This window comes from Spermophilus citellus (genome assembly GCF_964194105.1).
Source record: "Spermophilus citellus genome assembly, chromosome: 3".
NCBI classification, from domain to species: domain Eukaryota; kingdom Metazoa; phylum Chordata; class Mammalia; order Rodentia; family Sciuridae; genus Spermophilus; species Spermophilus citellus.
This window is the reverse complement of record NC_138184.1, coordinates 3222427-3246673: the sequence shown is the minus strand read 5'-3', so window position 1 is coordinate 3246673 and position 24247 is coordinate 3222427. Positions and strand designations below refer to the sequence as shown.

The window sequence follows — 24247 nt, the reverse complement described above, 5'->3', positions numbered from 1 at the left end:
GCCTCCAGCGGACAGATGGATGGACAGATGGGTGGAGAGCACCTGGCCACAGCTGGGGCCCTGGAGACACCAGGAGGGTGTGGCCCCTGAGGGGCGGCCTCCCCGGGACAGTGTCATCGGGGAGCCTGTCCCTCCTGCTCCCTCGCTCTGGGACGGGCAGTGTTCTGCAGCGGGTGGGACACCACCCAGGGAGCAGCCGCCACAGGCAGAGCGCGTGGGAGGGCAGCACAGGGGCAGCCTGGCTCTGGGAGGGCAGGGCCCCCACGGCCCCAGCCTCTGTCACACCACGTGGACGGGTGCCAGAGGGGACCGAGTCAGAGAGTGGTGGGGTCCATGCCTGGCCAGGGCTGAGAGCCCTGTCTCCGAGACACCCACCCACCACAGTGGCCCCAGGCTGGAAGGGGCCTCTGGGTCCTGTGGGGAGGCCGCTGGTCTCTGAGAGGACGCGCTGCTCTGGCCCCCCAGCCACGCAGCCTCCCTGTGGCGGGGCAGGGACAGTCTGTTAGGGACACTGCAGCCCACCCTGCGGGCACCCTCCAGGTGACCCCCAGCCAGAAAGGAAGACGCGGACGGCGGGCGTTGGAGTGAGCCTTTAATCCATGTGGACCTAGAGCAGGAAGTTAGGCGAAAATACAGCGCGTCCGACATCTCGGCGGGGCCCTGGGTCCCGCGTGCGCAGGAGCTGTGCGACCTGCCTGCAGCTCGGGGCCACCGCAGTCCCTGCAGTCCCCCAGGGAGGCCGGAGCTGTCCCCAGGCCCTGGCCCCGCCCACTCCATACAATATAAATAGCATCTTGACCCACACGGGGACACAGGGACATGGGGACATGGGCGGCTGCTGCATGCAGAGGGTGCCCCTGGGCCACCCCACGCCCTGCCGCCTTGGGTCGCCCGGGCCACCCAGGCCTGGCGGCCACCTCCCTCACACTCCCTCTGCCTGGCCACACAGGACACTCGGAAAACTCTTCTTTATACAAGCCGACCAGCCCTCAGCCCCTCCCTGGAGACAGGGGACGGCCAGGATGGAGAAGGCCGGGGGGTGCGGGGTGGACACAGGTCAGGCCGGGCAGCTCCTCAGCCCACCCGGCGGCTCCCCACGGTCTCTCTGCGAGCCAAGGCAGGACGCACCTGCTCTTCCTTGGACACACAGACCCACAGGTCCCTGTCCGAGGACATGGGACAGTGGGAGAGGAGGGTCCCGGGGGTCCTCTACACACAGGGCAGGCAGACAGTCGGGCTGGCCCCTGCAGCGCTGGACTTGCCCTGCACCCCCACGTCCACTAGGGGCCTCGCTGCCAAACCCGGGGCAGCCACGCTTGCCGAGGAGCGGGCAGCCCAGCCATGCTCACGGGAAGGGACCCTCACGCCGGCCTGGGGACGGCCAGCCTGGGGGCGCTCCGACACCGCTCCTTGCCGGGCAGCAACCCTCCTGGAGAGGACGTGGGTCCCAGAGGTCTGCGCAGAAGGACGGGCCTGGGCCTGCGGCTCCAGGTGCAGAGTGGGAGGCCTGGCCACCCGTCGGAGCCCCAGCCAGTGGGTCCCGGCTGTCACTGCGTCCTGCCCTTCCGGGTGCCCTCCCTCCTGCGCAGGTGACATCTCAAAACAACACAAACAGAAACAACGGGGCCAAGGTGGCTTCTGGCTCTCAGCGCGGTCGGTTTTGCGGAAAAGAACGTGTCTGTCTCCTCCGTCCTATGGGTGGGGCCACAGACCTGAGAGGCGTGGCCTGCGGCCGTCCCTCTCTGGCCCTTTACCAGGTGTCGCGGGGACCGTGGCGGCTCTGTACAGTCGCTTCGGCTGCTCAGCAGCAGTGCGTAGCACCTTGGAGAACGGGGCTGAACCCCAGGCGTCCCGTGGGCGGCGCCAGCCACGGCCTCCCCAGCCGCTGGCCCTGCTCCCTGAGTCCAGGCCACATTGGCGTCCTGCTCGCTCCTGTCGCCCTGGAGGGGCACCTGTGGCGCGGAGGTGGCCTCTCGGCCTGGGAGGCGAGGACAGGAATCCACAGCAAGCAGACGCCCAGGCCCACCGTGTCCGCCTCGCTGGGCTGAGGGTGGTTCGGCAGCCGCTGTCCTAGAAGGGGGCCCCGGGCCGGCCCCGCGCCTGCAGCAGGCTCTCCACGAAGGCCAGGTAGTCTGGGCTGCGCCCGGGGTCCTCGGTGGCGGTGAGCGGGGTGCCCACCCGCGGGCGTTTGGCGGCCTTCACCTCCTCGGCCGAGAAGGCAGGTCCCTGCGGCGCCCCGGTGCTGAGTGACTGCGGAGGCCAGAGCGCACCACGGTGAGCGTGCGCAGGGCCTGGCCTGGGGGCCGCCCTCCTCAGCCAGTGGCCACCTGCAGGAACCCTGGACCTCGAGTGAGCAGCCCCACCCCCACCCCCAGCCAGTGGCCCTGACAGTCCACCTGCCGGGCAGTTCTGTCCAGTTGTGCGGAGGGAGGGCCACCCCACACCCCACCTCCCCTGGGCCCCTGGGCCTTTGTGCTAGAAAAGAGAGAAGACCCCAGCAAGCCGGTGAGTGCCAGCTGCTGTCCCTGTCACCTGCGGGACAAGTGCCCTGCTCAGGAGGAGCCAGCTCTGGACAGCATTTCCTGAAGCTGCCAAGCGGGCGCTCAGGCTCTGCTCCCAGGCCCCGGGGACGGCACCCGCGGGCTGCGGCCTCACAGCCCGACCCCTGCCCAGCCCTGGCAGTAAGGGCGGCCAGCGACGCCCCCTTCCCCTCAACAGGCTTGTGCCCCGGAGCCCGGACCCAGCTGCCCTCCTGCTGGGGAACAGCCAGGGGGGCCAAGGGTCACCTCCGCCCCAGGATGACACCTCGCCTGGCCCGCCACTCACCAGCCGCGAGCGCACCCTCTTGGGGAGCTCCTCCTCCAGGGTGAAGAGGTCCGCGCGCTTCACGGTCAGCTGGGAGCCGTCCTCAAACTCCACCTGGGGTCACACAGGCCTCAGGGCGCTGACCCCAGCAGCCAGCCACCCTGAGGCCACAGGAGGCCAGCCAAGGCAGAGCCCCGCCCACCATGCCTGCCGGAGCCGCAGGGAGTGGCCCAGGGCTGTCCTCCGGGTCCTGCTGGAGGGGCAGCAGCAGCAGCTGAGGGCAGCAGGGGCTGGCGCAGGCTCCGTGGGGGGGACCCAGGCTGTGTCCCCCTCACCTCAGGCTCCACAGAGGGTGACAGATGGCAAAGATTGGCTCCCTGCGGACTTGGCTGTGGGCTGGGCTGCAGAAGACCCCCTGGAGTCTGCAGGACCCCAAACTCAGCCCCACTCACCAAGGGCTGGGGTTTGGGCAGCAGTGTTGGGGACAGTGCCTGCTGTGTGCTCCTCGCCCTCTCCTGCGGCGCCAGCCCAGCTGCCCTGCAGACCAGGCCGGTGCCCCCTGAGCTGTGCCAGCCTGCTCTTCCCCAGGGGAGCCCTGCGGGGCTCGCGTCCCACTCACACGTGGAGCAGTGCGCACGAGTCAGGTAGTCCCCTGCAGAGCCACCCAGAAAGGCGCGAGTCCAGAGGTCCCCTCCTCGTGTGGGGACCAGCAGCCTGTGGCAGTCTGCAGACACTCCCAAGAAGAGCCTGGGCCCAGATCCCAACCTCAGCCCACGTCACCAAGAGCTGGAGCGCGGCGCCCTGGAGGTGAGGTGAGGGTGGCTGTGGGAACCTTGGGCGCCCCTGCTCCTTGCTGGACAGGCTCTGCATGGAATGTCCACCCCAGCACAGTGCCCAGAGCTGCAGGAAGTGTGAGTGGCATGCCCCAGGCCCTGTGCAGGACACTGCCTGCTCCTGGTGAGGAGGCCCAGGGCTGGTCCTGACCCTGTCAGGCCCCACTCCAGGCAGGATGCGAGGCCCAGCCCCACGCTGGACTCCCCTCTCCAGCACCCACAGGCATGGGCTGGACTCCCCTCTCCGGCACCCACAGGCGTGGCCAGGCTTGACTTCCCGCAGCCAGAAAGAGCCACCAGGTAGGGGGCTGGGCACTGTTGAGATTCCTCTGCCTGCATTGGCATGGACGGGCTCAGGTTGACCCAACCCCACTGGCCCTGGGTCTACTCAAGCCAATCGGGATGCCCAGCGGGCGGCTGGCAGACCCGAGGCGGCTTTGCAGATCTGGGCTGGGACTCTCCCGGGCCTCTGGTGGCTGGTGCAGGCCTAGGAGGGGCCACTGTGCCCCTGTGGCTGGAAAGCACCTGCTTTGAGCCCCAGGCACGGGGTGTGGCCATGTCGCTGCAAGAGGCCAGAAAGGAAAACCCAGTGAGGCTGAGTGTGGTGCCTGGCGGGGCCAGACCTGAACAGGGCCAGGGCCAGGGCGAGCCACAGGTCCCAGGCCCTTGGGCACACTGGGACTCTAGTTCTAGTTCCAAATGCAGTGACATCTCGGGGCCATCTGTGGGGGCTGCACCTTCTTCCTCCATTTTTCTATTTTTTGTACTGGGGACGGACCCAGGGGCTGCACCAAGCTGCACCCCCAGATTTTTAATTTTTTCTTGGTGACAGGGTCTCACTAAGTTGCCCTAGTAGCTGTGATGACAGGCTGCCACTCTCTTTTTAACCACCCTCTTAGAGGCCCAAACTCAAAGGCCAGCGAGAGTCTGGCTGAGAGACAAGGGGGGTCAGGAAGCCCTGCCTGCGGCTGGCTGACCCACATGACCCCAGGGCAGCACTGACGCAGCGCCCCGTGGGGGGGCTGGGCAGGGAAAAGCAGACCCAGGAGCCCAGCAGCAGACATCGGTGCTGCAGGACAGGGGGCTCGTCCTAAAATCACACTTTTTTTAAAGAGTTTCCTTCCGTCATCATCCGGAGCCCCCAGCCCCGGGGAGGCAGGCCAAGGGCAGAGGGGAGCTGCGGGTGACTCTGCCTTCCGCAAGCCCAGGGGGCCCAGCGCAGAGCGACCACCAGACAGGGGGGCTGGGGGCGGGGCTCCGTGGTGGAGCCTAGCGTGCAAGGCACTGGTGCGCCTCTTAGCCCCTCCTGTAAGTGCACAAAGGTCCATCGACAACTTAAAAGAAAAACAAGACCGACCAGCCCTGCGCTTCTGTCAGGCGGCTGGAGGGGGGCACCAGCAAGCCTGGCACGCTGCTGGGGAAGGGCCTGAAGCTTTGCAGGGCCACAGGAGTCCTGCTCACCTGATAGATGTGACTGGTAATGGAGGAGATGAACTTGGCCTTGTAGAGGTTGCCGTCCGTCCACCGGAGCTCCACCAACTCGCCCTCGGGAGGGGGCCCCAGCCGCAAGCAGTCTCTACTCTGCAGACAGAGCAAAAGTCCAGTGAGGCCCCTCTGTGCACTCAGCTCTGTGTGTGGCTTCAGGTTCCTCTGTCCCTTGGCCCAAAAGGGGGCGGGGTGTGGGGTGGGGGTGGGGGTGACTGCAGGGACAGCGGACCCCAGGTGGGTGCCCAGCTGGAGTGCGCCCTCCCCCGGGCTCATGTGGGCAAGTGCTTTCTGCATTTTGGGTGGAAACGGAGCTTTCCCTGCGAGGCTGAGGGCTGGAGGGGCTCCCTGACCGGGGGTCTCCACCCGCCGGGCTGTGCCTTCACCCTCCCGGCCCCCCGGGCTCACAGTGATGCTCTCGGGGTACAGGTTGTCGCTGTAGGAGCCGTCATCGAAGTTCACTTCGTAGAAGGTCTGCGTGGTGCTGCCGATGACGCGGCAGCGGTAGTAGAGCCCGTTGCGGTTCTTGGTGATGACCACCTGGCCTAAGGACACGGCCCTCAGGAGCTGGACCTGGGAGGGCGGGGGGCGGGCTGTCAGTGGGGAGGGGATGAAGAGCGGTGGGCCGGGGCAGGACAGGGAGGGCCCTTACAGCGTGTCCCCCAGACTTGTGCTTGAGGCAAGTGATGGACACCACATAGGGCCAGTCGTCCGGCTCCATGAGGACCCCGGCGGCGTGGGCACAGGTCACGTGGAAGGACGTGGAGCAGTGCTCGTAGGAGCACTGGATGCAGGCCCCCGACACCTTCTTCATCCTCTTCCGGCAGTACACACATTTCTGGGGGTCACAGGTAGAAAATGAGGCTCTAGCTGGGATCTCCTGCTTCCCAGGGGGGAGCCCCCTCTGCCAGGCCCCAGGACATTACCTAGGAATGACCCTGAGGCCCAGGTTAGAAGCGGAACCCTCCCCAGCACAGCCACCCTCACCCAAGTTTGGTGGTGACATCCTGGGGAGGCCCTGCCCTGTTGGGGAGGGCTTCTTCAGCTGCCCAGTCAGAGCCCTCCAGGGCACCCCGCCTCGGCCTGCAGCCCTGTGAGCTGCAGGGAGCACAGGGGTGTGGCCGCCCCCTCCACCAGGCCTGTGCAGAAGGCACTGCCCATAGGCAGGAGCCCACCGTAGCGCTCCTCAGCCAAGAGGAGCCGCGTCATGGGTGAGCCCGGGGACCCTGGAGAACACGCAGGAAGCGAGGAAGGCACCACACAGGCCACCCATGGCGAGTCCAGGACAGGCGAGTCCAGGACAGGAGGTGGATTTGAGGTTGCCATGGGCTATGGGAGGGGATGGGGTGACAGGGCTTCCCTTAGGGACGATGGAATGCTCTGGACCTAGCAGTGATGGTCGCACAATCTAAAGATACTCCACTGAACGCCAGTGGATCGTCACTTTAAGAAGTGAACCAGGGCGAGGTCCGGCTCAGGGTAGAGTCCCCAGCACCAAGTCTAGAAAACAGAAGGGAGCCTCGTCCCTAACAGAAGCTGCAGGGCAGCCTCCTTTGTGATAAAGGACCTTGTAGGGTCACTACTGCAGGCATCTGGCCTGTCCTTGCCCTGAAGAAGCATCGGAGGCCAAGCCCTGGGTAGCTGCCTCACCCAGGACGGGCCACCCCACGCTGTCACCATGAGCGTTTAATAAGCAGGCCTTTATCGCTCTGTAAACCACGTCCAAAGGCCAGATGAGCCCCGGGGCAGAGGGCCTGCAGCAGTGCCCATCGACTGCGGGTCATGGCGATGAGCTCTCATTGTGAAGCTGCTGATACCTGCCGCCCCGCCAGTAGGGCCAGCCCAGCACCAGCCTGGCCCTAACCCTGCACCGGCCTGGCCCTAACCCTGCACCGGCCTGGCCCTAACCCAGCACCGGCCTGGCCCTAACCCTGCACCGGCCTGGCCCTAACCCTCTGGTGCGGGGCCTCCTGGAGGAGCCAAGGCAGAGCTGGAGCAGGGCACAGCCTCCGCCCCAGAGGACCCACCCTGGTGTCTGCAGAGACCCATGACTGCCCAGGCTGCTCCCCGAGGTCCTGGGGCGCCTAGCTGTGACACCCTGCTTTGGCAAATGTGCAGCCGGCCGTGGAGAGCAGGGGAGCTGGCTCCCCCACTTGTCCCACACCAGCGGCCCCAGAGCCAACTCCTCCTCGAGCCTCTGGTTCCTCCAGGAAGCTTCTGGGTCCATCCTGGCCTGGCAAGGCAGATGAGCTCATGCTTCCATGACCCAGGCCCCGGAAGGACGCCCAGAGTGGGCACCAAGGTGCGGGCTCTGCGGTGTGGCCGCCAGAGGCCTGCAGGGGGCACTGGGCAGCAGGCGCTCACGGCCTTCCCTGCGAGGCCCCGTGAAGCAGCACACGCAGCCCCGGGGGAGAGGGTTTTTAATTCTTCGTCACAAGTGCTCGCGACGAAGAGGCTGCCTGCTGGAAATGTCAGATGATTCATAAAGCGTCCGCCAGGGAGGGTTTATCACTGTACCGTGCCCGCACCACCGCTCCACCTGAATGATGAAGCTTTTACCCGCGTCTGTGCCCGACTCAGCGCCACTGAAGAGGAGCCACCTGCAGCCACAGGCCTCCCCATCGCCCGTCGGTGCCCAGTAGGGCTGGCAGCCACAGACTTCTAAACCTGCCCCTGCTGTCACCTACTCAGCCTGCCCAGGTGGCCCTGCACCTGTGGGGCTCTGGGTATGTGGTCCTGGCCCCAGGGCCTGTGGGCTCCTGATGCCAGCTGCTCAGAGAGCCCAGGATCTGTGGTAAGGGTCAGTCCTGTCCCCCCAGGACTCTCTAGCAGGCCCACTGCCCGCCATACCACTCAGCAGCCTGGGGTGTCAACATCTAGAACTGTCCCAGACACAACCAACAGCCAGGTCGCTGTCCATGTCCCTGGCAGAGGGGTAGCCCCTAGACAGCCGTGCACAGGCCGGGGGAGCTGCGTGTGCCCTCCGCCCCTGTGGCGTGAGGCTGCAGCAGCCCAAGTGCGGGCAGTGCCGAGACTGCTCCTCAGGCGCTGTGGCCGCGCTCCCAGGTCAGGGCACAGGAGCACGCGGTGGGGAAGCAGGGAGGAGCAGGGCGGGGGTGCCAGACGCCTCTCAGGGCGGAGGCTGGTGGTGGGTGGTCACCTGCTCCAGGCCCGGATTCCTTAACTGCAGACAGAGGCCACTGCTGCCATGTGAACCAGGCGCAGGACCCTGAGCTGAACAGGGCTCCAGGGGCTGCAGGGAGGGTGCCCTGAAGGGGGATGGCCCTGCTATGCGCTGCCCCTGCTGCGGGAAGGGCGCAGGCCCAGGGAGGCCCAGCAATCTGCCCAGGTCCCGACCCCTGCCCACCGCCTGCTCCTCCCGCTTCCCCCGGGGTGACTGGTGTCAGCACGGGCAGGAGGACACAGCCAGCCCGCGGAGAGCAGAGGCCCCGACAGCCATTTCTCCAACAGACACCGGCAGAGCAAGGGAACCGGGGAGGACAGGACCCCTCCCCAGCAGGGAGGCGCCAAGCAGAGCTGAGGCCCAGCCTGCAGAACAGCCACCACCACTGAGGGGGACACGCTCCTGGGGACGGGGTCCAGACTGTGTGGACGTCCCGCAGCCACCGAAGGTAACCCTAGAAAGGCGCCTCAGCATCTCGCAGCCAACTGCCAGACGGGGAGCCTGGGCGCCAGCAACAACGCCACGGACGGAAGCAGGACGCTCAGCCACGAGAGGAAATGACCAGCAGGCTCAGACCCACCTCGGCGACACCCGACCTGAGGCAGCAGCAGGTCCCAGGACACAGGCCGCCCGGCTCCTCTGTGGCGAGGGCCCTAACCTGGGCGACCCCAGAGCAGGGGAGCACTGGGGGCAGGTGGGGAGGCCCGCGGGACGTCACGGCGGTGGTGACAGTGCAGAAAGCACAGGAGCAGCAAGGCCAGCGGGGCTGGGGGGCTGGGGCTCTCTGCACAGGGGCCTGAGCGGGCCTCGTGGGGGCGGGGACTGGGCTGGGCCTGTCACCAGGCCCTAGCCTGCTGGCTCTTGCACTGGGCAGTGTCCGTGGACCCAGGTGGCCCTGAGGGCTGGTAGGCAGGCCTGGGCGGGGCACCTACCAGCTTCCACCGCTGCTCGGGAATGCCCCCCACGTCGACAGGCTGGCGCTCGGCCACATTCAAGAACCGCACCTCAGGGACGGCGATGGCACAGATGACGTGGATCCACCTGGGAGAGCAGGGTCAGGGGTCACCGGGTCGCACCTGACGGTCAGGGACTGTCATAGGGGTTGCTGGGCCAGACTGGGCAGGGGCCAACAGTGAGTGGGAGGGGAGGGCAGGGCCAGGGAGACAGGCTCCACCCTGGAAGTGGCTGTCAGCTTGGTTGGGAATAAGGGACCTCGAAGGGGCACTGTTCACCCTCTCCCGGAGTCACCCTATCCAGCACAGGGAGCTGGGAGGTGACGGCTGGCGCTCAGCGCTGGGGACAGGAGGCTGGGGGCACCCACCTGCTGTCGGTGGTGGTCTGCAGTGCTCCCCCCCGGAGGTTACACAGGCAGCACTCCTGTGGGCAGACAGTGAGGCCAGGGTGAGGCCACCTCCCACCCTGTCCTTATCCACCCAGAGGCCACCAAAGGGACAGGCAGGAGGTTGTCGGTTTCCACGCTCAGCACAGAGGGAGGAGGCCAGGCCACAGGCCCCAAGGCCAACCCCTGGAGAGGGCGGGGCACAGAGTTACCGCAGTCCAGGCATGCGCTGTGCACCGGGAGCACGTCCAGCCGTCCTTGACCAGCTCGGGGCGGACGCCATAGCAACCTGGAAGGCAGCAGAGGCAGCTGAGACCAGGGAGATGACCTGCCACTAGAGCTGCATGTGGGGCCAGGGTCTCAGAGCCAGGGGTGGCACTCAGGCAATGGCTCTGACCCCCCTCAGCCCGAGCCCAGGCCACTGCACATGAGTGGGCGGCTGCAGAGCTGGTGGGGATGTGACGTGGGGCCCCGCCCTGGCTGCCCTCCTGTCCTGGCCAACCCCAGCACCTGGAGGCGCGGACTTATGCCAGCACAGTGGGAGGCAGGCGGACACCACCCACTTTGCAATGTGGCCCTGGGTTTGGAAAAGGGGAGAGGATGGCAGGGGCGTGGGGGGGGCTGAGTCAGGCCCAGAGCAAGGGTAGGCACTGCCTGCCTCGGGGCTCTGTGTAGCCATGGGGAGGGGGCTCTCTGAAACCCTGCAGCAGGCTCCCCGGGGCCAGCCCCCACAGAGCTCGCAGCCCAGCAGAAGCACCACAGGGAGGGCTCACAGCAGACCTGCCCAGCAAGCACAGGAACTGAAGGTGCTCAACGCTCTGCCATCTTAGAGCCACCGCTGCCCCTGCCCCCGAGGAAGGGACGTACCCATCTTACTGCTGTGCCTGGGCATGCCTCTGAGCAGGGCAGGTGGCACAGTGCCGACAGGTCAGCCCGGCTGGGTGGGCATCACCTCCCCACAGGGGTCACGGGTGCCTCATGGCACCTCATTGCAGAGGACTCACAGGAACTGGCCAGCAGCCCTATGGCCAGATGAAGTGCAAGGACACTGCCCAAGGCCACCCAGCAGGGAGAGACTGGAAGGAACAGGGTCCCCTGGCTCGTCTCTCTCGCAGACACGAGACCAGGCCAGGCCAGCAGACACCTGGGCCATACCTCACCTCCTGGGCACTGCGGGCCATGGGGTCACCCCTCCCTAGCTGGCCTGGAGAGACGGGGCCCTTCTGGTCCCAGGTCTGCTGGTCGCTCCCCCTTAGCCAGCAGCTAGCCAGCGTCCGGGCGGCCCTGCCCCACACCAGACAGCGGGCCTCCAGCACCCCCGGCCCGAGACGGGAAGGGCGGGCAAGCTGGAACCGCAGGACTGCAGCAGGGGAGGCCTGCCCTGCCACAGACCCCCCCACCCGCTGCACCTGGCGGGGCACTCACTGGCATGGACCTGCAGGCAGCACTTGGCACAGGCGATCAGCGGGCTGGTCCCCTCGTCGTCCACACAGGAGCTGGCGGGCAGCGGCTCAGTGTTCCCCCCACTGGAGGTGAAGCACATCTCTGGGATCAGAGGCCGAGTCTTCTGGCCGCTTTTGGAAGGTGGCGAGGCAGAGGGGCCCTCCCCACCAGAGGCTGGCGGGGCCTCCCTCTCCGTCTGCAGGGACTACAGGAAGGGCGAGCAGAGACCTTGCTCAGGACACCGGCCAGGCGTGGCCACCCCACCTCCACCCACCTGCCTCTCACCAGGCCCTGCTGAGGGTCCCGGAGGGTCCCAAACACGGCTGCAGCCTGTCTGGCCTGCTCAGGGTCACACCCAGGCTCAGCACCACGCTGGCCAGTGCAGCCCCAGGGTGGTGGCCTGCGGAGGGGGACGTAACTAGATTGTTCCCGCTGCTCAGCTCAGCAAGGGGATTCCTGGCACTTTGACTCCCAGCAGCCTCTGGCCACAGAGAACTGGGGAGAGAACATGTTTGGAGACTTCTAGAAATGACAACTTGTGTGTCTCAACGGCCAGAGTGCAGGTGTCAGGAGCTCAGGGGGCAAGACCTGGTCACAGACAGGCCACCTTGGAGGGACACGTGCCCCTGGCCTGCTGCCCCTCCAGGCCCCACGCCTAAGCACAGCCCTAGGCTCAGACCCTCCCAGGGCAGCGTGGCAAGGCCTGGGAGAGGGGTGCACCATCCCGGGTCAGGGGTGTGCAGACCCAGGGGGGCAGAGCAAAGGGGATCGGCAGGCGAGGCAGGCACGGTGCACACCTGCCGTCCCAGCTGCTCAGGAGGCCGAGGCAGAAGGCCCCCAAGTCTGAGGCCAGCCTGCGACTCGGCGAGACCCTTGGCAGGGGCCGGGAGGAGCTGGGCCTAAGGCATGAGGCAGATGCACCGGGGAAACGGCACTGGGCTAGGGCTCCTCGAGGGGGTGGCCCCCTGCCAGACAGGCTCCAGCCCACTTCTGGCTCTGGCTGCCACACATACCACCCTCAGCCCCTGCCAACGCCTGCCTGCTGGTCCCTACACGCCTCCGTGCCCCTTCCACCCGCTGCCCCTGGGGTGGGGGAAGGGGCTAGTGCCCTCTCTGGGGTGACAGGGAGGCCTGCGGCCAGCTAATCCCACTGGCTCTTGGGAGGAGCTGCTGTGGACGTGGGATCCCCCTAGGCCAGTCATGGCAGCGGTAGGGGAGAGGCTGGCCCTGGGCCCCGGCACGCGGCTCACCTGGCTGTAGGGGTAGAAGAGGGTGCAGATGGCGCAGTAGGGCTCAGTCAGGGCGGCTGCGGCATTGAACTTGCGCTCAGCCTGGAAGCTGGCTGCCTTGTTCTTCCACTGCAGGGACAGCAGGGACCTCAAGGCCTCGGGGTCACTCATGTCCTCCTCCCCGGAGAAAGGCAGGGATTCTAGCACACAGCAGGGGAGCAGGGGGCAGAACTGAGTGCCCGACGCTGACCAGGGACCCACCTGCTCTCACACCACCTCAGGGAGGGTGGCCCGCCCCATGTGACGGGACACTTCTGCAGGCCCAGCTGCCCCAGCAGGGGTCCCAGGCCCATCACTCGCCACCACTGACCTGGCACTTCCTGGCCTGTGTCCCGTAACAAGGTGGGGACACATTTGACTTGTTCCTCAGAGTTTCCCCAGTGCTTAAGGCCCAGGGTCCTCAAGAATGGTGACCTCACCCAGCCAAGGACCCACAAAGACTCGGTGCCCTTCCCTGCCCTGCCACCTAGGCCCTCCCAGGCCTGTCTGGTGGGAGACGGTGCCTGGGAGAGGCTGGGCCTCCTGCCATCGCTCCAGCCCCCGCCCATTTCTCTGCGCTCAGGCCATGTGGCCAGCAGGCTCGTGTCCACAGAGAGGCAGGCTGGGACTGTGACTCAGGTGAAGGCAGGTCACGGGCAACTCAGACTCCAGGGGACATGCTTCTCAAGAGGCTGCAGTCCCCTTGCCCCGCAGCCTGCTGCCTGTCCTCAGCTGGAGCACATGGTCCCGTGACCATCTGGTTGCCCACGGTCTTTCCTGATTCTCCCGTGGTCGTGGAGTGCTGTCCCCAAGAAGCAGGGTGCTCCTTCGAGGCCCAGCCTGCAGCCCAGTGGGCCTCCTGGAGTTCCGGCTTGGTCAGCTGCGTGCCAGTCTGCGCTTACCCAGGGGGGATGCCATCCCAGGCCCCTGACACATAGGCCCAGACCCCTGGGGCAGGGCAAAGGACCTCAGGCTGAGACTGCTCTCCTGGCCCCAGGCAGTGGTCCCGCCAGCATGGGGCAGGGAAGGCCCCAAGGGGCCTAAGGAGCCAGGGTGAGAGGAAGCGGCAGGCTCCTGCCACCAAACCCTCCTGAGCTTCAGATCAGACCCAGGTGACTCGCGATTTTGACTCCACATGCATCTTAGCCAAAGCCTGAGGGGAGGCAGGACACTGGCTCAGTCCCTGGGTGGTGGCGGGCTGCGGCAGCCTGTGGCCAGCCCGATGACGGCTGGCCAGGAGGTCTCCCTCTGCTGGCTCCCCTCTGTCACTCGAGGACAGACCTCTATCCCGGCTGTTTCTCTGGACGGACAGGGTCGAGGCAGGGAGATGAGAAGGGGACGCCCACTGGCCACAGCTGAGAGCTCCCGCTGCCCAGGCGCTCCGCGACCACATCCAAAACCTCATCTGCGAGGAGGGCCAGGGCACTGCCCACACCCACACTGCACCACGTGCAGCATCTTAACAGATCCCGAGGCTGCGGGAGGCTGGGCTGGGAGGCTGGGCTGGGGGCCGGGCAGGGCCGAGTGCTCAGTGCGTGGGCGCTGGTGGACGCAGCCCGGGCCTGGGGCAGGAGCTGCTGGAAAAGCAGCATCAGCACAGTTGGAGGGTGCCACCAGGGCTGGAGGCAGCGAGGCCACAGCAGTCACCGCAGCCTGCCACCTGGCACAGCCACTGAGCGCCTGGCACCAGGCCATGTGATTCACAGGCAGCACCCCCTCATCTTCCTGATGGGACCCCTCAGGGGCCAGGAGTCCCCTTGCACAAGTGACGACACTGAGGGGCCCAGGTCTGGGCCTGCCCTGCACTAGCCACGGGTGCTTCTGCCCTGGGTCCAGCAAGGCCAGGCACCCAGGGTGGGAAGCAAGGACCTGTGCGCAGGCCTGGAACAGTGTAGGAGCCACAGGTGGAGCACTGGGGCTGTGGGCTCCCCTGGGGCCCGCGGGTGGCAGTGTGCCAGAGAGGCCAGGCGCCAGACAGCCTGGTCACAGCGGGTGATGGTGTGGGCAGAGAAGGCCAGGTAGGGGCGCTGCTTCCCAGGTGACCTGCCAGTGAGGGGGACCAGGGAGGAGTGCAGCTCCAGGGGGCAGATGGCCTGGGGCCCTGGCTACACTGGGGGCTCCAGCCCAGGGCAAGGGCCACCCGGGAGGGGCCCCGGCTCACCCTCGTCACTTGAGGCCTCCTGCTTGACCACAGACAGCGGGGACCGGGTGGGTGGTCTGCCCAGGGGGTGGCGCCGGCTCTTCTTGATCTCCATCTTTAATTTGGGAAAGGACGCTGGTACCTGAAGCAGAACACACCGTCCCCATGAGGCATGGCTCCCTGGCCCCGGAACAGGCTGCAGCTGGGCGCCAGCAAGGGACGATGGACGTGACTCTGTTCCAGATTCCCGCCTGCCACCTGCCACGTGCCCGTGGAAGAGCCTCAGGTGCCGAGCAGCATGAGCAGGCCCAGCGAGGACCCCGTCCGACACCTACCTGCACCGCCCCGGCGTGGCCCCTGGTGTCCTCCTCGGGGCCCGTCAGCTCCATGGGGGCAGCCTGCGGGCCGGGCGCGAGGTCCTTGTCAGGCCCGGCCGTGCTGGCCCGGGGCACCACATAGAGCATGGGGATGATGGGCCGCGGCCGGGCCTCGTGCTCCTCGCTGGGCACCTCGGGGAGCAACATGTTGAGGGGTGCGGGCGGTGGGCTCTCCTCCGAGGCCACAGAGTCTGGGAGCAACACCGGGGGCTCCAGCGAGGGCGGCAGCCGCAGGGCGTCCTCGGCGGGGAGTGGGGCTGCGGGGGGTGGTGGCAGCTGGGGCGGCAGCTGGGGCGAGAGGGGGCCGTGGCTCTTCTTCTTCCGGTCGCTCTTGGCCTTGCCTGGCCGCAGCTTGCCCCGCCCATCCTCTGTGGGGAGAGGAGAGCGCTCGCCTGGGGCCACCAGGCCCAGGGCCCCGCCTGCTCTGCCTGGGGCTCTGCAGGAACACCCTGGCCAAGCAGGGGCTGCTGGGGTGCAAGGTCTCCTCTGGCCCAGTGGGCAGAGCCAAGTCAGCAGGGGTCACTGCTGGGATTGGAAAACTGGCCTCAAAGCGGCTCCGACCCCGAAGTCATGGAGGACCAGGCTGGCGACCTTCAAGTGCTTCTGGATGAGGGCCCAGCACGGGTGGGGGTGGGGGCAAGACGCACCCCTGCGGCCTGGGCTGCTGCCTGGGGACTAAGTAATGCTGGAGCAGGGCAGAGCGACAGGTGGCCAGGGGTCTGGGACAGCCCTGCCTGGAAGCCCCCGGCACTGGGGAGCCTGCTGCAGGGGGTGGGAGGGGTCCGGGGAGGTGGTGTTCAGTGGCATTTTACCCGGTGCCAGAACAAGCAGGCAGTGAGATGGGGGTGTGGGTAGCAGAGTTGAGGCCCTCAAAGATGGCCACACCCTGATCCTCAGAACTGTGACAAAAGGGACTCTGTATATGGGACGAAGTGAAGGGCCCTGAGCTGAGGTCACACAGGGTCCTCCTGAGAGGAGGCAGCAGGGCCAGAGTCAGAGGGCCTGAGCACACAGCGCTGTTGGCCCTGGAGCTGAAGGAGGGGGACAAGGATACTCCCTGGGGTCTCAGGAGCTGGAGGAGGAGGCTGTGGACTCTTCCCGGGGCCTCCAGAGGCCAGCCTGCGGCCCTGGGTCTGCCCTGACCTCCAAAACTGAGAGATGCCATATTTGCACTGCTCTGGGCCCCTGTGCTGGACCTTCACCACTGCGACCACAGGGTGCTCTCGCAGGTGACGCCCCAGGGCTCTGGCTTAGGGTGTGGAGTGGGCAGCCCAGACCCTGCCCTCCAGGAGACCAGCCTACAACCCTCCATGCTGCCACCCGGGGCTCGCCGGCCCCACGTGGAGATTGGGGACACAAGTCCCACTGCCCCCACACCAGCCTCCGCGGCAGGGCACAGGGGCAGCCCTGAAGCCCCGCTGGCCATCCTACTTCACCGGCCTCTGGGGCAGCACAGGACTTGGCCTGAGGGGTTTGCAGGGCAGGGCATGGCCTTAGGACACAGGGGGTTCCAGAATGTGGCCTGTGCACCTGGCCCTCAGGGACTCAGCACCCAAAGGAGGAAGTGGGGGAAGGAGCAGAGCCCCTCTCAGGCCACCGCACACCGCAGCGGGGCTCTGGCTTAGTGCCTCTGGCCTCCAGGAGGGACCAGGCAGCAAGGACACATGGGACCCTGGCCAGCACCACACCTGCCCAAGGGGCTGAAGGATCCAGAGAGCCCCTCCCCAGGACAGAGAGGCCTCTAAGGGTGGACGGGCAGAGGCCCCATCAACCTTTCTGGGAGGAGGAAGGACATGGCCAGGAGGCCCCTCCATGGGTCTCAGCCTTTTGGGTTTGGGCTTCCAACAGCGTCCAGGGCTAGGCCCAGGGTCCCAGGCCCAGGCAGGCCCAAGGCAGTGCTGCAGAGGGCAGAAGCCATGGCCTTTCCCAGGAAATGAGCTCCGTGCCTGCCCCGAGGCAGGCAGACCTGCACAGGCCCTCCTGGCGGCCGCCTCGCCCACCCTGCGCAGTGGCCAGTCTGGCCTGGCAATCCCCAGCGTGGGGCCACCCTCAAACACGCTCCACAGTGGGGAGGCAGGGTGTGGCCGGGGTCTCCTGGGCAGCCTTGCTCTGCCGGCCAGAGGCGAGGTCACCTGGGGCGCGGCCGGGGCAGCCAGAGGGCCGAGCAGCTGTAGCCGAGTCGCTGCTGTCCAGCAAGGCAGGGCCCTGGCAGAGGCCTCCCCCGGCCTCCACCGGTCCCTGCAGGCAGGTGCTCTTCCAGGACCTAGGGCAGTGGGAGTGGGCAGGGACACAGGCAGCCAGCCCAGGGCCTGTACCTGCAGGCTCTGCCCCGCCCACCTCAGGAGTGACAGGCTCCAAGCCGGGGCTCAGAGCAAACACCCCGAGGGGATCCTGAGCAGTGGGGCTGGGGGTGCTCCACAGGACTCTGCGCTCCCCCCACGGCACGTGGTGCTGCCAGCAGGAGGGCCGCGTCCTGTGGGAGCCCCCACCTCCCCAAGCCTCCCCTCAGGAAGGGGGCTCTAGGGGGCACAGGGCTGAGGACCAGGCGGGCGCCAGCCCTGGGTAGGGAGTTGGCGCAGCTCCTGGCATGAGGGCCAACAGCCCTGCCCATCCCAAGCTCACTCCTCTCGGTAGCCCCCCCAGCCACAGCACTGCCACCACCTCACGGAGCCCTCAGGCCTGAAGTTCCACGGTCCCCGACAGGGGCAGAGCAGCCGGGCCAGGTGCCCCCAGGTCTGGCCATGCAGCTGGACTGCAATGCACGTCCACCCCAGCCAGGGGCTCCCTCCCATCTGGACAGCCGTGTGCTTGGAGTGGGGACACTGGCGAGGAGGCCAGGATGTCTCTGGGCAAGGGCTGCGGCAATGTGGCCTGAGCAGTGGGCTCAGGCAGATTCGTGACCGAGACTCTACTTGTGAAGGGACGCATTCCCCTGGTGACAGCAGGGGGCACCGAGGTACACCGGCCAGCAAAGGCCCTCGTCCAGCCTGAGGCCAGCCAGGCCCCAGTCTGTGGAGAGGGGTGGACCAGCGCCTTCCCGACTCCCGAGTGCCCTCCCTCCAGCTGCCAGCACTTCACGTCACCCCACGGGGCCATCCCACCCCACACGCCACACCCACTGGGTCCCCACAGGCTGGAACGTCCTCCCAGATGGGGGGACGGGGCGGGTGGGCCTGGGCCTGACCCCTGCTCTCCTCCACTGACTGTCCTTCCCTCAGTGGACCCCTCGCCTGAGGCCAGGCGCCGCTCATAAGGGGCTCCACCACAAGCTGGCCCACGCCCACCAGGGCCCTGCAGCCCCTGGCCAGCCACGCAGGGAGAAGCACATGCCCGCTGCAGCCATCTCTCCCTGTCCCTTGCCAGAGCCCCAAGTCCCCGCTCAACCTCACGCTCACCCCGCGGGGCCGCCTGCGGGAAGCAGCTGGAGCTGAGGTGACACCGGCCCCACGGAGCCCACCCCGACAGCTCACCACGGCTCCTGACCCAACGGAGTGTGCCTCGAGCAGGGCCCAGGGGGTGCCCAGGGGGTGCCTCGGGGAACGGCCGGGCCCCCCCTTCCCCACGGGCACATGCCCAGCAGCCTCCGTCCGGCCCAACCCTGGGCTGAGAGCGTGAGCTGGGGCTGCTGCAGAGGCCGGGGCGGGCCCTGGGCGGTTCTGCACGGCAGAGCCTTGGCAAAGGGCAACCTCGTGGGGCCAGGGAGGGCGCCCAGGAGGACACGGTGTGGGCAGGGCTGGGCAAGGAAGCCTCTGCCCACGCCGGAAGCTGGACATCCAGCCTGCAGACCCATGACCTCCTTCACCCCAGCCGGCGCACTTGGGCACGGCGCGGGATCAGCCCCTCACGGCGGGGGTCTGCTGGGGGAAGACTCAGGTCACCCAGGTGCGGTGGTGGCACCTTCCAAATTTGAGACCAGTGGACCCAGACTCCAGGTCCCCTAGGCCACGTGAGTCGCCACACACGAGGGTCACCACAGAGCATGGAAAGCTGTCCCTCCTTTCTCAGCCTTGTCCTTTCCCGGCCAGGGGCCTCCTCTGCTGCTGCGTCCAGGGTCCTCCAGCTGTGACGGTCCTCAGCGCTCCCAGGTGGTGGCTGCTCCCTGGTTGGCAGTGGTGGTCGCAGGCCCTGCGTCTCCACCAAAGCAAGCTGCCGGCCTCTCCCCTCTGGGCCGTGGGTGTGGCCAGCAGGCCTGTCCGCCTCGGCCTCCCTTCCTGGCCTGGTCCTTGTCACAAGCCTCCTCGGGACTCCTCTCTCAGCTTCAGGTCTTGCTCGTGGAGTGTTTGACGCTGTCGATCTTTGTTCTGCTGACAGCCTGACTGTCCATCTGCTTAGACGTGGTGCTGAGGACGGAGCCCGGGCTCGGAGGGCGAGGGAGCTCTGCCGCCCAGCCCAGCCCAGCCCAGCCCCCGTGCAGTCGATCTTGATCTTGTTGGTTTGTGCTTTGTAACAAAAAATTAGCCTAAAGTCCCGAAGATTCATCTTCCACCTCCGGTCTGTCTTCCCGACACAAGGCTGAGCCAGTGGCAGACAATGGCCCTTCATGAGGCCACATCCTGACCTGGAACTGACAGGCACTTCACGTGGTTGAACGGGCCCTCAGACAGGATCAGTGAAGGGTGCTGAACTGGGGTCACCCAGGGTCACTAAGAGTCCTCATGGGAGGAGGCAGGAGGGCCAGCGTCAGAGGGCCTGGAAGACACTGCGCTGAGGGCTCTGGAGCTGAGGAGGGGGACGCAGACTGTCCCTGGGGCCTCAGGAGGGCCAGCTGCTGCACCTGGGTCTCGCCCATGGAGGTCCATGTCAGACTGGGACCTGGGACTGTGAGAGGGTCAACAAGCATGGTTTTAGGCCCCAGGCTTGCGATTGTTGGGCACAGTGGCCACAGGGAGCTTGACCTGGCCACAGGATGGGCAGTGGGAGGGACGAGCCTCCTGCTCACCCTCCAGGAGCCCCTGCTCCAGGGACCCCACTCCTGGACCCTCGATTTGTGCGCCCTTCTCAGGTCCTGCGAGGCCAGCTGATGGCCAGTCCCCATGTCTGGAGGGCTGCGGCCTCTGCAGCTCTGCTCTTGGCCTCACCCACCGGTGTCTACACCACAGGCCCGCAGGCAGGACGTGGCCGCTGCAGGCAGGACGTGGCCGCTGCAGGCAGGACGTGGCCGCTGCAGGCAGGACGTGGCCGCTGCAGGCAGGACGTGGCCGCTGCAGGCCTGGAGGGCCTGGCTGGGGCCGCAGAGGCCCAGCTGCCTGGGGAGCGGCTGGCACATCAGGCGTCCTCGTGGGCTGCCACTCTGCCTGACTGTCCAGCACTCCACTCTCCCAGTCGCCTTCTCCGCGAAGCCTTCACGACTGGTGGACGTCCTCCAGGCCGCTGCTTTCGGCTGTTACAAGTGGCCTCTCTCTAAGCCACGCCCCCTTTGCACGGCTCATGGCCGAGACTCGCCCCCGGGCTGCGGGGCTGGCCAGCAGCTTCTGCTGGACTGGGGTCGCTGCCCGGCGAGTCTGTAGTCCCATGGCTTCCTCGCTCAGGTGGACGCCCCCTGGGACCCTCTGCTGCTGCACACGTGTCCTTTCCCTTGCTGGTCTTGCCCCGGGCGGCTGACCCTCCTGTCCCGCTGCCCCAGGGAGCAATGCCAGGACCACTGTGCCCATGCCACCCTCTGCCCTGGGGCCCGCCGACAAGCAGCCCCGCCGGGACCTGTGCACAGGGAGGGTCAGGGAGGGAGGGCTGCCCTCCCCTTCCTTCCCAGGGGCACGCGCCACGTGCACAGGCGCCAACACAGGCGTGAGCTGGGAGCAGGAACCCAGCGACTGGGCGGGAGGGCGAGCCGCACATTAGAAGGGGCCTTTAAAATGCTCGTGGATGGAGATTCCACAGCCACCTGTCTCCTGGGGAAGGGCATGTTCATAAAATGTGCCCAGTAAGACGCCGTGGGCCGGGCCCCTGGGATCAGGTGCCTGGCAGAGGGAGTGCCAGCTCCTTCCAGGACACAGGGGGCGGGGCTGGGTGGCCTGCCCCAATGCCAGGGTGACGGGCTACACTAACCTTCGGTGCCCTCGGCATCCTGCAGAAGGCCCTGGGGCGGCTGCAGCTCTTCTTCCTCCTCCTCCGGGTCGGCCTCCTGTGCGGCCTCCTCCTTCACACAGCCTCCAGCCTCCTCCAGAAGGGCTGCCGCGGCGGCTCCCTCCTCTGGAGATTTGGGGTCTTCAGCCTTGGGCTTCTTGGGCTGAGTCCGCTTCCGGTGCGACCTGGAGAAGGAGGTGCGTCAGGCAGGAGGGGCGGACACAGGCAGAAGGCCGCCCACCCGCCTGGGCGGTGGCCAGCGGCGGGAGGCAGGAAGGCCTGGCCTGCTGGGCTGAGGAGGGAGGGCGGCTGGCGGCTGGCGGCTGGCGGCTGGAGGTGGGATGCTGCCCAACACCCGGAGGGACGATGGAATGGGCGGAGCGAGTGCGTGGGGCGGGAGACACAGGGTGCAGACGCATGGAGACAGCGGCCGCGTGAGACGCGGGGACGGCCGGGGACAGGGGTGCACTTACGCCGGCCCTGGCTTCCTGGTCTGCTCTTTCCTCCTCTCTAGACTCGGCCTCCTCTCCTCCTCAGTCTTTCTCCAGGGTCTGCTCTCCTTCACACTAATTTGTCTAGAAGGTAAATTTCAGGGCGTTTTTCTCTAGTGCTTCTGCGGGGCTCCCCAGGATGCTCTGCTGGGGGCCTCACCTTCAGCATGCCCCCCACTCTCTGGGTCCCCTCTCTACAGTCCCACGGACACACAGGGTCTCCCAGCTCGCCCATGCAAGGCTCCTTCCCAGCCAGGGCCCGGCCAGAAGGAAAGCCCAGCCCCATGCCCAGCCCTGGCAAAGGGACACGCCACGGACCTGGGGCACATGGGGATGTCCCTGGCGAGGAGCTCAAGCTGAGGCCAGCAGGCTGTCCCAGGGGGAGCGGGGTCAACAGGAGGACAGGTGCAGTGGCAGGGGAGGAGGCCTGCCTGTTAGAGGCTGAGGCCTTTCCAGGCTGGGGACAGAGCTGCCTTAGACTGATGAGGGGCGTGGCTTCCCAAACTGTCCCCTCACCAGGAGCTGGGGCAGAAGCCACGGCCTGGGGGGTCACTAGTACTCTCTAGCAGGTGGAGACACCTGCAGCCCTGTCCCCCAGGGCTCCGTATGTGGCCATGTGGCTTCCCTGGGCCCCACTGGACTTCCTGCCTGCCCCTCCCCACAGTTGAGAGTCACTGGCTGAAACCCCACTTGCAGCTGGACAGGGCCACGGCCATCCTAAGGTCCTGTCTAAGACAGCTGGCCCCCTTGCCAGCAGTCCCCGTCCCTAGGTCACTGACCCCTGCTGACCCTCCTCTTCCTAATCAGAACCACTGCCCCCTGCCAGCCCCAGGCCTGTTCTTGCTTGTCCCTGAGCCCAGAGAGGCCACCCGATGTTCGCAGCATGAACCCCACGAGATGACCAGCAGCAGAAGCAGGTGGAGCATTCCAGATGGGACACAGGGAGAAGCGTCACGGGGGGCGTCACACACGTGGGGCACGCGGGGTGCCACGGGGAGCACAGGCAGGTGGGGAGGAAGCAGGGACACCGACAGGGAGGAGCGAGGACAGGCCTCTCCAGCAGGGAGGGCAGCACCACCTCCAGGCAGCCTGGGGCTGGGGACGCGGCTCAGGGATGCAGTCTGGGGCTTGTCCTGGGGTCCGACTGCGTCCAGCTGCAGGGCTGGGCTTCAGGTGAGGTCCCCTGCGACCCAGGCAGCACTCACAGGCGGCCTCCTCCCTCCTCACCCGCCCTGGGCTCCTTGCACCGGCCTCCAGGGCAGTCCCCGTCCCCACCCTGGAGGTCTCTCCCCTCCATGGAGGACCTAGGGCCCCTTAGGCCCTCGAGCCACAGGCGGCCTCCCAGAGCTCGGCCCAGGACGGCCCTGGGCAGCTCCCCTGCTGGCCCCCAGGCCCCACACCCAGGGAACACCAACTGCCCACTGTAGCAGGTGCGGCCTCCACCTGGGAGCGACCAGGAAACAGCCGGATGCCCTGGAATGGCCCCCGTATGGGCGGGGCACTGGTGCCTGTGGCCCCTCCGCTGCTCTGTCCCGCCTCTCCTCCAGTGGCCGTTCCCCCTCAGGGCCCCTCACCTTCCCGGACAGGGCGCAGACATGAGGCCCCGTGGGCCTCCTAAGACCCTACCACACTGCTCCAGGGGCTGGGGACCCCTTCTCTGAGTGCCAAGTGTCCCCGGCACCGTGCTCTCCTGCCCCAGGTGCGTGGGTCCACTGACCCCACAGAGCCCCCTGAGGGGAGGGACAGCCAGCGGCTCTCTGGGAGGGGGTCCTCCTCTGATGTGGAGGCCCTGTCTTTGTGGGCTGTTCCATGACTGCGCGGCGCCACCCCCTTGCCCCTGCCAGCAGCCCCCAGGCAGCGATGTGAAGTGGGGCTGGGCCCTTCTGGCCCTTCCTGAACCCCCAGCAGGGCGGCGCCCAGGCGGGCCTGCCTCCAGCTCCCTTTCCACCTGCTCCAGGTGGAGGAGGGCTCTGCGTCTTGCTGCGCCCGCGTCCCCCACGTCCCTGTCCCGACCCTGGCGGGCCCAGGCTTCCCCAGGCAGGCTAGAGGCAGCTGGTGGCCCTCTTGAGCCAGGGCCTGCACCACGCTCGGGGCTGAGCGCGTTCTGAAGACTGCCGGATGGCGGAAGGGCAGCGCCCTGCCCTCCGCGGGACCCTCGGTGGGACCCTCACCTCCTGGCCTCCTCCCTCCTGCCCAGAGCTGCCTGTCCTCCACGGGGACCAGGTGGCGCAGGCACGGGAGCCATGGGCTGCAGGGGCCTAGGGGGCGGTCCTATAGCCCCCACACTGGCCAGCCCCTCCTGCCCGCCCATGGCAGGCCGCCCGCCTCTCCTGGCACTGCTGCCACCCTCTGTCCTTGAAGTCAGACCCCGCAGCAGCTCCCATCCCTGCTCCCACTGCCCCGGCAGGCATGGCCTCCCAGGCCCAGCTGGCTGCTCCAACCAAGCCCTGGGCTCAGTCCAACTGTGGTCCTGACACTTGCAAGACGGAGGCGCACCCCTTGGACCTCAGCTGGCAGGAGGAAGTGGACACCCGTGGGACGGCATCAAGGGGGCTATGGGTCCTCTCGAGACTGGCAGGGGTGTGTCGTCTGTGGGAACGGGCTTGGTAGGGGCCTGACGGTGTGGTGGTGTCCCCAGTGGTTTGGGGATGGGGACAAGCCATGCAGCAGGTGGCCACCCCCGTGCTTACACTGGCTCTTCACCTTCCAGACTGAGGGCGTCTGGAGGTGTCCAGGCATGGCGGGGTAGGAGCCAGGGGCTGGGACATCATGGCCACACTTGGCTGGTGATGGAGACTGCTCCATCTGGGCTCTGGGTG

The 24247-nt window shown here is 67.2% G+C and overlaps 1 protein-coding gene across 1 annotated transcript in view; it reads right to left on the bottom strand.

The window, feature by feature from the left end:
* Positions 1–579: 579 nt before the first annotated feature.
* Positions 580–24247, bottom strand: part of KDM4B (lysine demethylase 4B) — a 114067-nt gene continuing 90399 nt past the window's right edge. Inside the window, 14 exon segments of the mRNA XM_081283512.1 lie at positions 580–2250; positions 2827–2919; positions 5100–5219; positions 5532–5769; positions 5771–5961; positions 9240–9348; positions 9629–9684; positions 9859–9935; positions 11072–11294; positions 12340–12518; positions 14519–14639; positions 14833–15242; positions 20920–21122; positions 21411–21512. Coding sequence (XP_081139638.1) covers positions 2071–2250; positions 2827–2919; positions 5100–5219; positions 5532–5769; positions 5771–5961; positions 9240–9348; positions 9629–9684; positions 9859–9935; positions 11072–11294; positions 12340–12518; positions 14519–14639; positions 14833–15242; positions 20920–21122; positions 21411–21512 — 2302 coding nt within the window. The 3' untranslated portion in view covers positions 580–2070.